The sequence below is a fragment of the Etheostoma spectabile genome, chromosome 9, assembly GCF_008692095.1.
Source record: "Etheostoma spectabile isolate EspeVRDwgs_2016 chromosome 9, UIUC_Espe_1.0, whole genome shotgun sequence".
Taxonomy (NCBI): Eukaryota; Metazoa; Chordata; class Actinopteri; order Perciformes; family Percidae; genus Etheostoma; species Etheostoma spectabile.
This window is the reverse complement of record NC_045741.1, coordinates 34902036-34920209: the sequence shown is the minus strand read 5'-3', so window position 1 is coordinate 34920209 and position 18174 is coordinate 34902036. Positions and strand designations below refer to the sequence as shown.

The window sequence follows — 18174 nt, the reverse complement described above, 5'->3', positions numbered from 1 at the left end:
ATCACTTTCAACACATAGCGAGCAAAGTCTTGGTTCCAGATGAACTAGATAGATGTTATGGAGCGGCCAGCCCAATCCCCGGACCTCAATCCCATAGAAAACTTGTGGGGTGACATCAAAAATGCTGTTTCTGAGGAAAACCCCAGTAATGCAGAGGAACTGTGGAATGCAGTTCAATCGTCCTGGGATGGAATACCTGTTCACAAGTGCCAGGAGTTGGTCGACTCCATGCAACACAGATGTGAAGCAGTTCTCAGAGTTTATGGTTATGCAACTAAATAATAGTGCAGTGATTCAAAGTAAAGCAAACCTTGAGCTATTTTCAGTTTATACAGTAAATGTTTGAGTGAAAAATGCAAATACTATTTCTTTTTTTGAACAGCCTAATATTACTTTTTCTTCACTTTCTGTGAAAGTAGAACACAAACCTGATCAATTTTGGTCATGTTTTGATTTAGAATTGAATGTGAAGCGTTCCCAATGCATTGATAGTATGGAATAAAAAACTTTTTGAGCATTATTCACTTTTTTAAACATACTGGTGTTTGTGTGTGTGCATGCATCTCTGCATTTGACCCATCCCTCAAGGGAGCAGTGGGCAGCCATTTCCAGCGCCTGGGGACCAACTCCAGATCTGAGCCAGTGTGTTGGTCAAGGGCACTGACTAACAAACCTAGTACATATTTTTTGAAGAAAGCCAGCTGTATCATAAAGGACCCCGCTCACCCTGGACATCACCTGTCACAACCACCCCCCCCCCCCCTCCTCAACCGCCCTCTGGAATAAGATACAGGACAATCAGATCCAGAACCAACAGACTAAAAAATGCTTTTCCCCCAGGCAGTCAAAAGCACAAACCCTCCTCTCCACTTTCTCCCTCTACAATGACTTGTGTGCAATAAACCCCAAAAAACAGGAAGTGCAATAACATTATGTATATAGTGCCACCTCATTGTGTTTATTTATCTTGACTGTTACATTTTATTATAAAAAAAGTCTATTTTGTTTTTTTAATATTTTACTATTTAAATTTTCTATTTTGTTTACTATTTTAATTTTTAAATTTTAAATTTCTGTTTGTCTGGAATTTAACTCTCATATTGAAAGCTGCTAAACTGTGTTTCGTTCTTGAAAACTATCATGTTGAAAACAATGATAAAAGTCATAGTATGTCAAAAAAAATTGATAAAAAGTCATAGTATGGCATGTTGAAAAAACTGATAAAAAAGTCATAGTATATGTTGAAAAAAAGGATAAAGTAACAGTATTTTTTTTAAAGTGATAAAAAAGTCACAGTATATGTGTAAAAAACTGAGAAAATAGTCATAGTATGTTAAAGTGACAAAAAAGGCACCTTATAGTATGTCGAAAAAAATGATAATAATTCACAGTGTAGAACTTTGGTTGGTACAGACTAACACTAAGATTCTACTTCTATTTTTAGTTCATATTTTTAATTCTATTGTACTTTAGGAATGTTCCACTTCTTGTCTTAAAAATGCAATTTTTTGCATTATGTACCACTTTGAATTGCCACTCTGTGTGAAAATATATACAGTATATAAACACCTGGCCTCACTTACAGTATTCTGAAGAGATAATGTTTTCAATGTAGTGGGTCTATTAACATGCTGTCATATTCATGCATTTACATATTAAATACATGAAAGCCCAATAAGTTAATAATATGGTTGTATCAGACTCAAGCACACTTAACAACTCAGCACAAAAGTCAGTTGTTATTTCAGTTTCAGAAATTGTTTTGGTTTCCTCTTTACAAGGAAACAGCAACATCTTATGGGCCTTGCTTCAGTAGCAACGAAAACAAATATTTGTCAGAGGAAGTGATGTTTTAAACTAGATTGGACTGGTTACCTTGGTAAAAACCCACTCATTCATTCTCAAGTGAGAGCAGAAGACAACATGGACGAGCTCGGTAAGACAATTGTCACGTTTTATCCTCAAATTAATCAGTGGACAGATTATTAGATATGAAATGATTATTGCTATTTGAAAACCTTCAGTGAAAAGTGCTATGATCTACAATTGATGTAGAAAATATAAGTGAAAAGAAGAAACGATCGTAAAATGACAGTGGTGTAAGTACTGCGACTCACACTAAGTTCAGTATACAAGTAAACTGTTTAAAGGGGAGTGAAGCGTGTAGCTAATTATTTAAATCATGTTATTTCTGTGTCTTGGTTTTGTGTAATTTAAATCGTGCTGTTTATTGTTTATAAACTGTGCTGCTGTTTTTTAGATAGGACACTGTAAAATAAGAGTATCATGGTAAAATAATGTAAATAAAAATCAAATCAAAGAAAAGAGATCACCGATCATACAACCGATGAATGCACAAAAGACAACAATTTTATTTTATTTTATAAAGGGTTCAGATTTTTCTGAGATGTGAAGACATGGCAAGACAGAGACTGATCAGCTGTAAAAGACAATAGTACAAGCTGAACATGAACTTTTCTTATTAACAGCCGTGTTGTCCACATCCCCACAAAGTCTTCATACACATATCTTTCCATTTTCTTAGACATGTGGGTTTACACTGAGCGAAGGAGATTTAAATGTGAAGTAATAATTGCCAACAGACTCTTGCAACATAAATACAAGTTTCACTTCTGCAACATGCAACCATCACTTCCTGAGGAAGCTGACTTGTATAAAGCAACCTCAAACTAATCCGCCAACACTTTTATTTGTACATCGAGGTGCATGAACTCTGTCTCACTTCACAGGAAATATTTCACACCGAACAAAGTAACAGTCAGAAAGCATAATCAATACGTTTTAGTGGTAGTGTTGTCTGAAAACTAAACACATACAGTAGCTTGAACATGTGTACACACCCATGCTAAAAGAGGAATAAAACACATCTTTTGGGTATTGATCTCAATGCCTTAATTCAAAACATTTAGGAAAATCCAACCTTTTAAGGACACCAATTATCTTTGTGAATGAAAAATGTATTGTAAATTAATAAATGTTCTTCCCTAAAATACAAGGGGCATAAGTATACACACCCCTATGTTAAATTCCCATAGAGGCAGGAACATTTTTATTTTTAAAGGCCAGTTATTTCATGGATCCAGGATATGATGCATCCTGATAAAGTTCCCTTGGCCTTTGGAATTAAACTAACCCCATATCATCACATACTTTTCACCATAGGCATGGTTTTATTTCAGTTAGCTTCATAGATGGTTTGATTTGCATTGAGAGGTGACCTTATAGAAAGTTCCCCATGCCTATCTCTATGTATATGTCTATGTAATGCCAAGGGAACTTTATCAGGAGGCATCGAATCCTGATCCATGAAATAACTGGCCTTTAAAAATAAAAATGTGCCTGCCTCTATGGGAATTTAACATAGGGGTGTGTATACTTATGCCCCCTGAATTTTAAGGAAAAACCTTTATTTATTTACAATACATTATTCATTCACAACTAATTGGTGTCCTTAAAAGGTTGGATTTTCCAAAATTCTTTGAATTAAGGCATTAAGATCAATTTCCAAAAAGATTCTATGGGTGTGTAAACTTATACTAGCCACTGTATGTATGCCTGCATATGTGCTTGTTTATGTGGTATGTGTGGTTAGAATATTTATGGCCTGTATCCTGCCACAGATTTGCTGTTGGAAGAGCTGGCCTTGAATCCAGGGGGTTCCGAGAGTGTCAATAAGAACAGGAGCAATGATCCAGCTGCTGGAGAGGTGAAGACAAAGCCACAAAAATAGTCAATAATCATCAAACCCCAAATGTCTTCTCAACCAACCAGTTGAAAAGTTAAGATTTGCATTTAGGGACTTCATATGAACGATTAACTGTAATCTCTGTACACATATATTTTGGTTGTGTGACCACAGGTGCCAGGTGCAGTTTATTCTGGACTTACCAAAAAAGGAAAAGGCCCAGTCTGCCCACATGTGTACAGGTAGCTCTTGTTGACCCAATTTACATTATTATTGTGTAAACTGAGGAAACAGTAAATTACAAAAGTCATTGCATTAAATATACTGTACAGTGCAATGTATTTTATACTTATAAGTTCTTCCAATAATAAAGCATCTTAATGTGCAAAACTATCTTACTGACTGAGTAACTGTCTACATTTTTATGCCAGAAATATTTTCTCCCAGACCTTTTTCTTAGATCTCACCAAAGAAATATTGCAAATGACATCATCAGTTTCCATCAATTTCAGTATGGTTTCTGTGTGGATATGTATTATTAGTACTGTCTTTGTGTTCCAGAGTTCATAACTCTACATTACATGATTGTATAATATTACCCTCAGATTGTGCTCAGAGACAGTTTTCCCTCAATAGGAATGTGTACAGTCATTGAGTATGTAGTGTTATAATATGCTTTCTCATTTGCTCCTCTCTGTGTTTCAGTGATCTGCCAGCTCCTGTGGCAGCTTCCCTGACCCCCGACTCACCCACTAAGGAGCTGGACATTATCTTGCAGGATATGTTGGGTTTGGGACAAGAGGTCAGTGCAACATCTGGAAGAGCTCGTTTCAGAATGATTGAAATTGTATTTTGGCTTGTTAAAGAATAATTCACAGCAAAGTTTTTCTTTCTAGTCCACATAAACAAGTGATCAATGTGGTAAGAGTAAAGAGTGGATGGGCAGTGATGAATTATCCAAACATCAGTGAAATTAACAAGGTTTAACAACAGAGGGCAGCATTGTACTAATGTCAACGATGCATAGCCTCAAGTAGTAGAATTTCAGTATAGGAGCATTTCTAAGCAGGTACTTCAAAATATTACATTTATCCAATACATAGCTGAAAACAAAAGATATCTTTGCTTATTTGTATCATCATTTAGGATCCAGTGTCTTCAACGACCCCTCCACCTCTCACACAAAAACAGTCTGTGAAAAAGAAAATAAAAGGTGGGCAACAGGAGAAAGAGGAGAGCAACAGCAGCAGAGCGGGTTCAGATGCAAACGCCTCAACCACGAGCAGGAAAACTGATACTATAGATGACCTGCTCGGAGGGCTGAGCTCCGAATTGGAGAAGATCGGCGTACGCACCACGACCAAGGGCCACTGTGCTTCCTGCAACAAAAGCATCGTGGGAAAGGTACAGTAAGTCACATAAATAAATGGGCAAGTTTATAAATTGTTGTATTGTACATTTGGAAATCTGCATGACAAGAGAAGATGCAGAGTCAGCGTTGCATATGTGATAAAGCAGTATAAAATTAAAATAAGTTGCACTTATTTTTCTTCTGTAGATGATCACGGCGCTGGGTCAAGTGTGGCACCCTGAGCACTTTGTGTGTGTGGCGTGTAAGTCGGAGCTGAGCACCACAGGCTTCTTTGAGAGAGAGGGCCAGCCGTACTGTGACAAAGACTACCAGCAGCTCTTCTCTCCTCGTTGTGCCTACTGCAAGGGGCCCATTGTGCAGGTGAGGAAGTGAAAATAAAACTCTTCTTTCTTGTTGATGACGTAAAAATAGATCATTTTTCAAAACAAAAGGAAATGTCATACACTGAAATGCCACACTTTCCTTTGTTTACTGATTCTAATACGTTCTGTGATATATTACATCCATTCATTAAAACAATAATCTTTTGAAGCTTGGATGATGACATACAGTAGCAGATAGTTCATTTTTGTAGCTGTATCCCACATGTCATCTTAATAAATAAAACACAAAGTCATATTGGGATTCTGCAGTCTAGTCTTATGCTGCAGACCAAAGTCATTAATCAAAAACAAATGCAACTTCTCCAACGATTCACTTCATGTAGTTCACAATCCACATTTTGGTACTTTCTCACATCTGATGAGACAAACCTTACAAATCCTTAAAGGACATAAAAGCATGGTGTAAATGTTTACATCTGGCTGGTTTTCCAGAACATCCTGACAGCTTTGGACCAGACCTGGCACCCCGAACACTTCTTCTGTACACACTGCGGAGGCCTTTTTGGACCTGACGGTGAGAGGCTTGTGCATACATTTCTTTTTACTGGAAAACCACAACTTCAGCAAACAGTTGGTAATCACTTAATGCATTTAATCTGATGTACTTCATACCTGTCCCAGGGTTCCTAGAAAAGGATGGGAAGCCATATTGTAGCAAGGACTTCTACCTTCTATTTGCTCCCAAGTGCTCAGGCTGTGGGGAGTCCGTGAGGGAGAACTACCTGACTGCAGCCAATGGCACCTGGCATCCAGAGTGCTTCGTCTGCGCAGTGAGCCTTCTAACCTCAGACCACACACACGGCTTTGGCTCACATACAAGTCTGGGAACAAATGAGAAAGATAACCACACATTTGCTTTATTTGCAACAATTTAACCACAAGGTTGATGAAAACCTTATGTCTGATGACTATGTTGCGGTTGAAATGATGCAAATAAATCAAGGAAACCATATTCCAATGTGCGGATATCTTTTACACTCTCTTCAAACCTACTTCTATGTGCAGCATCTGGTCACAAACGGTTCAATGTGCAGCTTTACTTCTGCTTTACTTAGCTGTTTGAGCAATCGTTAAACATAAAATGCTCTCAGTAGAGATGCTCTGGCATTAGGGTAGCAACTTTTCACATTTTATGGCCCTTGACTGGAAATACATTGTTCATAAACCTGAACATGAAATACATAAAATAAATTGCTCTTAAAACCTACCGCTCAATATTACATGAATACAATTTAGATTAACAACATGACATAAAAAATAGAATACATCCAACTATGGCTACCTAAACCAGTTGTTACTGCCGTGTGTGTGTGTGTGTGTGTGTGTGTGTGTGTGTGTGTGTATATACAGTTACTACAGAGACGTAACCTTTTAAGAAACAGTTGTCTTCAACAATGACCTTTCATACAGTGGACATTTTAAATTGGTAAGCCAAGGTGTTACTAAAGTCATGAATACATTGTTTCATTCAGGTGTTCCTGTGCCAAGGCCCTGGTGTTGTGCATGCTGGTGGTTTTTATATACTGTATATATACTGTGTATATACTGTGTAAATAAACTGTATATATAAACTTTATTTCAGATCCAGGGGGATCCAAATCACAATAAAAAACATACACATACACTACCGGTCAAAAGTTTGGGGTCCTTAGAAATTTCCATTGCACTCCATTATAGACAGAATACCAGCTGAGATCAGTTGCATTGTTTTTTTAACCAGGGCAGCAGTTTTCATATTACATTATGTGCTGATATAATTGCAACTAGGTTTGTCAGTGTTTTTCTAGTTAGTTTTTTAAAATGATATCAGATTAGTAAACATAATGTGCCTTTGGATGATTGAATGAATGGTTGGTGATAATGGGTAATGTGGATACACTACCGGTCCAAAGTTTGGGGTCACTTAAAAATTTCCATACCACTCCATTATAGACAGAATACCAGCTGATCTGAGTGGGGGGGCTGATCTTTAATGCAATATCTACATTACCCATTATCACCAACCATTCATTCAATCATCCAAAGGCACATTATGTTTACTAATCTGAGTTCATTTTAAAAAACTAACTAGAAAAACACTGACAAACCTATTTGCAATTATGTAAGCACATAACGTAATCTGAAAACTGCTGCCCTGGTTAAAAAAACAATGCAACTGATCTCAGCTGGTATTCTGTCTATAATAGAGTGCAATGGAAATTTCTAAGTGACCCCAAACTTTTGACCGGTAGTGTACATAATAAATAAAATTCACATTATCATATTTATGACATTCATGGTCCTCTTTATGCTCATATTACATGTCTGATTTAGCAGCAAGATCACTTGTGATGGCTTTTTCTGCAGCCGGCTTTCAAATAGCTGATGTCAGCATGTCTTTGAACACATTATAAAGGGAACTTAGAAACGGTCCTTCCTTGCATCTTAATTTTCATATTGTAATAATCTAACTTAGATAAACAATGTTCATTGATTACCTATCCTAAAAGTTAAATTTCCATGAACTACTAAAGGTATGGCATGCTTTGGATAATGCATACTGTTAGTATACATGGGGCTCAATCATGGTCCTTTAAAAGCAAACACTCTTATTCCGATTTTACACAATTATCCTTCTTCCTCTATGTTACCATCTTTAATCTTTTTCTGTCTCTCTTTATCTTCCCTTCCACCTTTCCACTTCCCCTGTGTTTCCCTTCTGTTCTTTTATCCAGGACTGTCTGAAGCCCTTCACTGATGGCTGTTTCATGGAGTTGAATGGTCGCCCCCTCTGCTCACAGCACTTCCACTCCCGGCAGGGCACTCTGTGCGGTGGCTGCGGTGAACCCATCACGGGCCGCTGCATCTCTGCTCTCGATCGCAAGTTTCACCCCGAGCACTTTGTGTGTGCCTTCTGTCTGCGGCAGCTTAGCCAAGGCATCTTCAAGGAGCAGAAAGAGAAGCCATACTGCTCGGCTTGCTTTAACAAACTCTTTGTGTGAGACATATAGTACATAAAGTACAAACAATGCATCATTGTTGAAATTATGATTTCCATTTAGTATGAGTGATAAGTTAAATGAGGCCATTTTACTATTATATATAACAAGATATGTATTACAAGAGGGTATTTGGTACAGATGTGCAATTAAAGTTTCACTTTTTAGTCCTTTATTGCCCAACTGAGGTATCCAACATATTCATTTATTACAAAGAAGGAGTGTGTAACATGAAAATGTGATGTAAAGGATTAAAAGATTATGTTAATATCAAGGGGGGAATGCTCAAATTGTAATACAATGACACAGTTGTAAAACACAAGGAAAATATCTATTTCCCATGATAAAAACATTGAAGAAACGTTTTACACATGTGAACTTTGCATGCTTCTAAAAGGCCTGTTGCTGATACTAGGGCAAAATTCTATGGAATTTCATACATCATGATCACATAAAATGTATAAATGGTGTAAGAAAAACACAGAAGTGCAGTTTTAATCAGTGGTTTCCATTAAGCTATCCTCAGTTTGCCAGAAGACTTGGCAGTGTGGAGATACTCTCTGGCAGTATGGAGCAGTTTGTCAAGGGGCTTGTCTATGTGGTATGATAGCTTGTATTGGCAGTGACTGGCACATAATCGGTGTTAACCTGAGTTTCCTCTTACTCCGACTTACCATCTGGGCCCTGGCATGCTTTAGAATCAAACGCCCTCTTCATTCTCCACACAGACTCCTTTGTAGATGCCTATGAAAGATTGATGAAGGTGGTGAGATGAACAAAGGTAGTTTCAGAAGGCGCTCCTTCACATCACTGCATCTCTTCAGCAACTCACTGTGACTGTTGAGAGATGAATCAGCCACAAAGTGTTTTAGAGGACATTGATTTTTGGTGATGCACTTTGGCTGCCCCGGCCAATTTATTTTTTCACTCTGATAACTAATAGTTTGGATGGAATGTCAAGATTAGATATTTGCAGCACAGTTCGGATTTAGTAGTACATGTTTGATCTATTTTAAGATGAAATTTTGTTATCAGTTCTGCAGAAACACAGCATAAAGAGATACTGCACTAATACAACCGGCAGTTTTCAAAATGCACTAATTGCAAAAAGCTTGTGAATTCAATGAGTTATCAGCCCCGCCCCGCAGTGGAAGTGGAAATTATTTCACCATCTCTTGTAGTAAATCTAAGCAGAGGAACATAAACATCTTCATAAAGTAAATGTTTCCTTTTAGCTTCTTCTCATGTGTGATTTTACAGCAAGATACCTTGTTAGTTGCCAGCTTTTAAATGTTTGCATGTCCTCAAACACACCATCAAGGACAATGCAACAATCTTTATTAACTACTTCAATAGTACAGAGGCTAAGCCCTTTAAGCCCCTGAGGTGCCTTTCCATGGGTAGAGTAATTGACGCACTTTTTACCTTTTTTAATCAATGAAAGTCCAAGTCATATTTGCAATCAACACCATTGGTTCTATTTATTATGAGCTATAAGATAATAGTCCAGACAAAATACTGCTTTTTATGTACAGTACGCTTATGTGGTGTTGTTGTGCATGTGTCCGGGTGTGTGTGTGTGTGTCTCTGTGTAGTAAAAAACTATTTATGTGCTTCCGGTTTGCACCTGAGGAACTAAAGATTGGTTCCTATTTATAGTAAGGGCACTAACTGTCTCTTACAAATAGTTTAAAACCTCAGCAACTGATTTTAATAAAGTATAGAAAAAAATGGAAGCTGAGGAATTCAATAAATAATGTGATGGAAAAGTAACAAGTAAATTAAGCTGATTGAGGGATAAAGGGTACATCAGAAACGTAAATTAAACTGCTTTATTGGTCTATAGTGTAAAGCAGTTTTGTAAGGCACTGAACATCACCGAAGTAATCTTTGAAAAAATGAAGTTAGCCAAACCTCCTGAGAATACTGATTTCTTGCCAATGTCAAACGGTATGTCATCAAACAGTGTCTTATCTGCAGATGAACACTGGCTACTTTTTGTCGGCCCTCCAGGCGGTTTTCTTCAACTTTTCTTCAAACCACTTAGTGTGCGAGTGGGAACGGAGGCGGGCATTAATCATGCTGTCATCACTGTCAGACCAGGCCTCTCTTAGCCTCCACAGAATACGGACCTTGCATCATGGAAGAAGTGTGAATGTATCGTGTTCAGTCAAAATCCAAGATCGTAAGTGTTTAATGATCTAGGTCTTGTTCCCAGATTCCACTGAACTCAAAGACACCCTGTTAAATGTTGAATATGTTGAAACACGCCTGAGAGATTAGCATTTTGAGGAGGTAAACTTTCCAGCATGAACCATACGTAGAACAACATCAAGTTGCATGTGACACGTTTGTAAAATTTCACATTGTCACAACTTAAGGGGCGATTAAGTTCATGCGAGCATTAACTATTTTCTTTCTGCACCATTCACTGTCACAACTGCATGCTTTTTTGAGCCGATGTACCAACACTGTTTAAGTTTCAAGACTTGTTTAAAACTTGCTTTCCAACCCTAAAAAGCTGTAAACTAGCGGTTATCCTAAATTTAGATTAGCAGTAAACCTCCTAAACACATTGAACACTCACCCTCGCTGTCGAGTGTATTTACTCAAATACAGACAACACCAACACTTTGCAAACTCTTGATAGGATGCAGGGAAAGAAGTTCTGGCATTCACAGAAAAATTATGAGTGTTATCGTATGGCTGAGTGAAGAGGGAGGAAAGGGGTTCTCTGGCACGTAGTAAAAATGAGAAAACATGAAATGTGAGCGGGGGTCTGTTTAAAAGGGTGGCAAATAAAGGGCCGTCTGTGGAAAGCAGAAAGAGTGTAACTCAGGTGACATTTACAGCAGTGAAACAGAGTATGGACGGTCTGGGAGCCATGAGATGGCAGCTAGAGCTCAATGAGGGAGGGAAAGGTAGAGAGGCATATATTGGGACATAATGGATACTGGTGATGAGGGAGGCCGGGCGAGGAGGTCAGTTGTTGAAAAGTGTAGTTGCAAGAGTTACCCCTGCATGACACCGAAACCCAACACTTACCTCCTCTCCTGTAAAATGGCCGTGTCCCCTTGGCCACCCCTGATGGGGACGGTGGAGCTGCCTGTCCAGACCTATTCAACTCCACCGTGGGTCACGCCCAGCTGGCGCTGCCCTACCCTGTAAACCCAGCAGTTCACATCAGATTTGAACCCATAACTGTCAGATAGGTCTGAGGTAAAGACCCACTCATCAATCAGTACATTTTCTTGTAGATACGCATCTATGGAAACGCCAGCTGGAGACAATTCCAGTTGCAAATCAGTCCTGACAAAGCTCCAGTAGGTGCAGTAAAACATGGATGGATCAGATTACTGTAACATCATTACTAGGCATGTCAATGTATGTGCTGATTAACTTAACAGGTCACTTCATCTATTAGGAACAAAAGTGAATGCAGATATATTACTCTGAACACGGTGCTCTAAAGGGAAACCCATGGCTGATTTGGAACAACAATATTTAGGTGAATGTGTCACAAAACATAAAAAAATATGTACTCATCACGTTTTAGCCATGTGCACTTGGAAAACCCTATCAGTCATTTAACAAAAACATACCTGAGTTTTTGAAGAGATGCCCATTATCTTCGAAGACTACTTTTTGCTGCCAGGCCAAAGATATTCCCAGTGTACAAGAAACAAGTGATTCTAATCATTTTCACAAGACACATTACAGTTCCACAAACAAAGATGGCAACCAGATGAGTAATGCCATTCATGCATTGTCAACAACACAAGAAAAGTTGTTCATGCATTTTACAAAGATGGTACTCTCACTGCTGGCCTTGTAGTCACATAATTTTAGTAGCCTGAATTAGCTGTTTTGGCTGAGTTACATATGGGAGATGATGCACAGCTCCTTTAAAATGAGCTGAATTGACTACAGTGTTAATATTTGATTTTGTTTTTCATTATTATTTAGAAGTAATTACGATCTAGCAATAAGATGTGAACCCGGCATAAGCACCTGCCACTTCCGGTAGTCCTCTTTGTTTGTGTTGTAATACTTTGAGAATAATGCACGTCTTGAAAAACATGTTGAGTTCAATATCATGTCTGCATTAAACAGCTGTTAGTGCTAGACTGGAAAATAAGTGGAAATGACTCATTCGAAATGTTTAAGTCACTTCATTACATTTGAAAAAAAAGGTCATTACCTCTCATCATGACGCTGAACACAGCTGCAGATGCGAGACAAGAAGGTTACCTCGATTCGGGAACAACCAGAAAATCAAAACATCATGTGAAGATGTGTCGTCAGAAGTGGAAAGAGTTGGTGTTTCCATCGTCATTGGCCAAACAACATGCAAATTTCAGTGCTCAACAAAGGTGTGCTGGTAAGCCTACATAACCTGTTTATGGAGCTAAGTCTTTAGTGATATAAAGTGTGTCTGTGTAGGCGTTAAAATTTGTGTTTTTTTAACAGCAAAGGAAAAGTGACAACTTCAACACCTCAGTAATTACTTCCACGCAGAGAGAAGTTAAACTGCAGCACAGCTCCACTTTTGGGCGTGTTTGTTTTGGCTTTCTGCTGATGCTAGACGCAGGTATCACACCTGATTCATGACTAGCTTCTCTGTCCAAGAGGAACTTCTTGTTGTCCTTGGCGAATACTGTGTGCTCCTTGCCAGACACACACACACACACACACACGTGCAAAGCCAAGAAAACTATGGCCTTCTTGGGTTTGGTTGACACAAAGCATATCTGTGCATGCCTCACTGTCTTCTCTTTGTGCTCGCTGATCCTCAACCAAGTGAACTTCAAGTATCCATTTTTATGTGTTAAATGGAGTCAGCTCCCGAGGGAGACGCTATAGGGGTTCTCAAGAAAACTTCAAAACACTTCATCTCCTATTCCTCCGCTGCATGTCTTTGTCTCATCTCCCTTACATCTCTTGCCAAGTCTCTCAGTTGGACCTCCATGCTGAACACAGAAAAAAGAGAGAAAGAGAGCACGGTGCATTGTATCTGGATCCTTATAACGGCGCAGGCCAGACTGGCTAGAGTTATGAGAGACATTTATAAGACAGTAAGCTCCTTCTGTGTGTTAGCCTTTAGTGTCAAGAAGATAGATGGTTTCATTATGCTGCCTCATTGTGTCCATGTGTGGGTACAGTGTGCCAGAGTCTGTGATATGTGCGGGGAAACCATTCTTGCGATCGCTGGAGCTCTTTGAGAAAATTAAACCCTTCTTGTTTTGAATGGTGGGCAAGCCTGTGATTACTTGGCCGATTTCCTTGAGATCACAGGACATTGATTGAGAAAAACTGAGGTTCAGACCAAGTTTTCACAGGGGTTAAAACTGGGTTGTGGACAGAAACCTCACACTGGAATAGAGGTTGTTGGATCTCCATTGCTGCCATGCATTGTTTGTACGGCAGCAGCTATTGGCCCCGCCTATGTGGCAAGGCTGAGGCTCGGGCCAGGGGTCAGACAGTTAGCAGAGTGGCTCTGGGAAGGGGCCATTTGGGAATATGGCTCTGATCCAAATTCACCGCCTCTGCAGCAGCCACAGCATGGATCATTATAAGATTTGTTTTAAAGAGTGATGGTTAACCGCAATATAGCCCTGTTGTCTGAGGGCTGAAAGGCCTCTTGGGTTTATACAAGTTTGTTGAGGTTTGTTGAGGGTTGAGAAGCCCCACGAGGAGCAGATCAGGGCTGGCTGGTTGATAAATCACAGGCGCTGCAGGGGAAGCCCACAAGGCCGGGCCTTTAGTCAAACCTTCAACAGGCCTGCTATGGAAAACAGTGGGAAACTTTGTGTAGAACCACACACCCACAGACAGGAACATACACACACATAATTGCATTGTATGCACAGACAAATTTCACCCTGGCAACAGGGTAGCCTGTAAAATTGGGTTTTACAGTAATTTCATTAGCAGGTGTCCATTTTCCAGCACCTCAGCTCTGGCGTGTTTGACAGAACATCCATTTATATTGGACTGAGAGGGTTCAGGTTTTCAGCGCAGATGGATACATTAGCAGCTTGCTCCAAAACTCTCGAGTCAGAGGAGATATTTTTCTAATCATTAATTCCACAGTACTTTCTGTGACACCCTGTTCCCACTAAACCCATTAAGGTGCAATCATAAGCTCTTGTCTGAGCCCAGGGCTCGTCCACAGCTATGTGATTATAGAGCTGGAGTTACTTCTTTGCATAAAAATGATTTAGTGTGCAGTAATTCAAAACCACCGCATTGCTTTCATCATAAAGATGACGTCTTCATCTTTATAATTCTGCAACTTCAGTCCCTGTTCCGTTGATCTGTAAAGGCAGCAAAGCATTTTACAGAAAGTTTTCTCGGAGGATATACTGCACTGAAAACAAGTTCTTAGAATGTAATATTCAATTATGAAATCTGGCTTCCTTGAAATTGAGTTAACTTCTGAACTAAATCAATTGCATTTGAATCAAATTCAACTACATTACCTTTGAAAATGTCCTTTAGTCAAGTTAAATTACTTAAAACCTTTTACAAAAAAATGTTTGAAACAAAGTACAGCTGTCCCCTTTAATTATGCATATTTTATATTTGTTGAAATCATTCAAACAAATGAAGTAATGCAATGCACTAATAAATCCTTCATTGCACTCAATTATAGACAGAATACCAGCTGAGATCATTGCATTAGTTTTTTTAACAGGGCAGCTGTTTTCCGATTATAAGTGCAAAAGTTTTCTATTATTTTCTTGATACTTTTTAAAAATTTATCAATTAGTAACAAATGTGCCTTTGGAAACATGAATGAATGTTGCTATAAAAGGGTAATGTGAATTGCATTAAAAATTCATGCACCACAGCAGATCAGCTGGTATTGCTGTCTTAAGGAGTGGAATGGAAATGTTTCTAAGTGACCCCAAACTTTTGACTGGTAGTGTATGTGTTTGACATGTGAATGTATGCTATAATATTAGATATATATATAAGTTAGCATATAATATATATATATATATATATATGTTTCATTTTGGTTACCCTTATAAACTGTTCTAAAAAACAAATAATAAAATAAAGTCACAGACAATATAGGTTTGACACCCCAGTACGTGAGAAGACGCTCCCACTTGGCTCCCACTTGTTTACTGTATCTAAAAATATAATACTTTTTGATAACCAACTATAGCAGATTCTTACATCTGTTTTGTTTAGTGCTAGACAAACTCATGTGGACAGTTCCACTCACTCTCTCAATCTATCTCTCCATCTCTCTCTCTCTCTTCCTCTCCCTTTCCCACACACACCATTGTCACATAGCAACCAACACAGCCAAGACAAACAGGAACTCTAGAATTATTCAGTCATTTTAATCAACATCTTCCCTTTCCTTTACCGAAAGATGTCTGGCTTCGGAAATGTTTCCACTAAACAGTTGAATCTCCATCAGGGTTTACGGTGGGATTAGAGTTCAATTACTGACTCTGGGGCTCATTTACTCTCTGAATCCACAGTCCTCAAAACAAAAATTGTATGTGGACACGTCCAGTGATATGATAATACCATAAAATGAGAAACATATTTCAAAGAAAGACTCTTTCCAGCGCTGCAGAGAGGCTTTTATGTGTACTGTTTGATGTTGCAACACATAAAGGATGTGAAAGGCAAAAGCCGAGACACTCAGTAAAGATGCTATGTCCATTCGAACGATCAAGAGAAGCTTTGGCAACAGTATTAGATACAGAAGGAAGAAATTAACAATTTCTTGGAAAAAACTGGGCAGAATAGTTGCCAGCAGAGTAATAACTATAGTAGTAAGCCAACTTACTACTATAATTATTATTCTGCTGGTTGCCATAAGTTACACCATTAGCATTTTGATGAGGCTGAGCTGAGAACAGAATGTAAAACCAATGTCAAAAGAAAATAATTATGGATTCTAAAGTGATTAATGATAGTGATTATAATTTAGATTTTTGTTTTTCTATGAGTGACCTACTTATTGTTAAGTAGTTGTACATTAATTTCACCCTTTTTTTTTTTTTTTTTTTTTTTAAAGATTCAAGGTTCAGAATTGAACCCAGGCCCGCTGCATCGAGGAGTAAACCTCTATATATGGGCGCCCGCTCTACCAACTGAGCTATCTAGGCACCCTGAGCTATCCGGGCACCTAATGTTCCCTTTTTAAACAGTCTAATACATACAATATTATTTTCCTCTGTACAGGCGTCTCTGATCCAGTCAAATTGTTCATTCATTTTTGTTTTAATAAGAAAAATAAGACAAAGCTTTGGAACAAAATCAAACAATATTGACACACAATGGTCAGTGTAATGTTGCTGAAGTTACAATATCTGTTCAACCACCGCCTACACAACAGAAAGCAAACAGGATGTTTTGGACAGATGCAAAACATCTAGTTTTGGATCTCTGTGTTTGCAGTGTGAGTGGTTTGCTGAAGCCTGCATCACCCATATATTGCAATCTCCCTCTTCTGCCTGAAAAACAACGTGCCATGCAATTTACCATCTCCTGAGACATTATCACTGTATGCTGCTAGATAGCTGGCGAAGACACTGACGGCTGACTCCAGTTATGACCTTCCCCCACCGCATCCAAACACAATGTTTCAAAAGATCAGGGTGAGCATCAAGATAGATTGTGCTGTTCAGGAGCAGTGTTATCCAAGTCTTTTATATAAGCAGCTGAAAAGCATTGCATGCATTTGTTATAAAAATTAAATTGGAAGAAATAATACAGAAACTTTAATGTATTTAAGGGTAGAACTTATTGATTACGTGGATACAATTCTAGCAGTTTCAGCAATCCTGTAGTGTTTAAAAAAATCTACAACCGTGATAGCAGCTTTGTGAGGCTGTGCTACTCGTGCTGTGTTCATGTCATATGGTACAATAGTAGAAATTAAAAAGAAACATGCTAAGGACTTGCAAGTGTTTATATCATTAAGACATTTGTTGTATATTAACAAAGTTAATTGTGTAAGCACTGTCAATACTGTGCGATAACAGTATAAAACCATATCCATGAATGTGGGTTAAATCACACTGAACAACAGTCAGGTCAGGTCATGGTTTGTGAAGCATCCATGTTTGTTTGGTTGTCAGGCACTTCCGTATTATTTCATACCGAAATGGACATAATAGAGCTTCCCTGTCGTAATTGCGACTTTGAAACAAACATGCACACTACATAAACGTAGCGTCAGCTGACATGTTCAGATTGGCAATGTTTATATATATTTACCACGTTTAGAGACTTAGACTTAGACTTCTCTTTATTGATCCTTTTGGGATGACTCCCGCGAGGAAATTGAAAATTCCAGCAGCAGTTTTAGCAAGCATCATTAAACAATGTTTTGGACAAAATACAAATTTGACCTGATGATGGTGCTAGAGGAAAAGTCAGGGGGCACCAAAGTGATTAAATTCATCCTGAGGGGAACATGAATGTCTGAACCAAATTTTACAGCTATCCATCCAATAGTTGTCAAGATATTTTACTCAAAACTACAAATGAACCTCATGGTGGGAGTTGAAAAAAGCCAAAGGATCACCGAAGTCAGTGGGTTTTATCTTGTGGTGACCATGAAAGCCAAACGTTAATGACAATCTACCCAATTGTTTTGGATGGTAGAGACAGTGAATGGTACGCTTATGAGCAAACTAACCAAGATTTGTCAGCAGACATGGCTGAATTGGTTGAAGCACTACCGTTAATGCAAATATC

General features: G+C 38.5%; 1 protein-coding gene across 1 annotated transcript; it reads left to right on the top strand.

Annotated features, from left to right (window-relative positions):
- The first annotated feature begins 1804 nt into the window (after window positions 1-1804).
- On the top strand, window positions 1805-8609 carry lpxn (leupaxin). Its single transcript, XM_032525689.1, has 9 exons — window positions 1805-1936; window positions 3642-3727; window positions 3881-3948; window positions 4412-4508; window positions 4853-5110; window positions 5265-5438; window positions 5894-5975; window positions 6083-6231; window positions 8176-8609. Exons 1-9 carry the CDS (start codon window positions 1924-1926, stop codon window positions 8440-8442), a joined length of 1194 nt encoding a protein of 397 aa, XP_032381580.1. The 5' UTR covers window positions 1805-1923; the 3' UTR covers window positions 8443-8609.
- The last annotated feature ends 9565 nt before the right edge of the window (window positions 8610-18174 follow it).

Excerpts from the sequence above, each read along its gene's own strand:
- lpxn (XM_032525689.1), top strand. Across the intron at positions 3,728-3,880 it reads ATGATCCAGCTGCTGGAGAG|GTGCCAGGTGCAGTTTATTC; the intron begins GTGAAGACAAAG and ends GTGTGACCACAG. Across the intron at positions 5,111-5,264 it reads ACAAAAGCATCGTGGGAAAG|ATGATCACGGCGCTGGGTCA; the intron begins GTACAGTAAGTC and ends TTTCTTCTGTAG.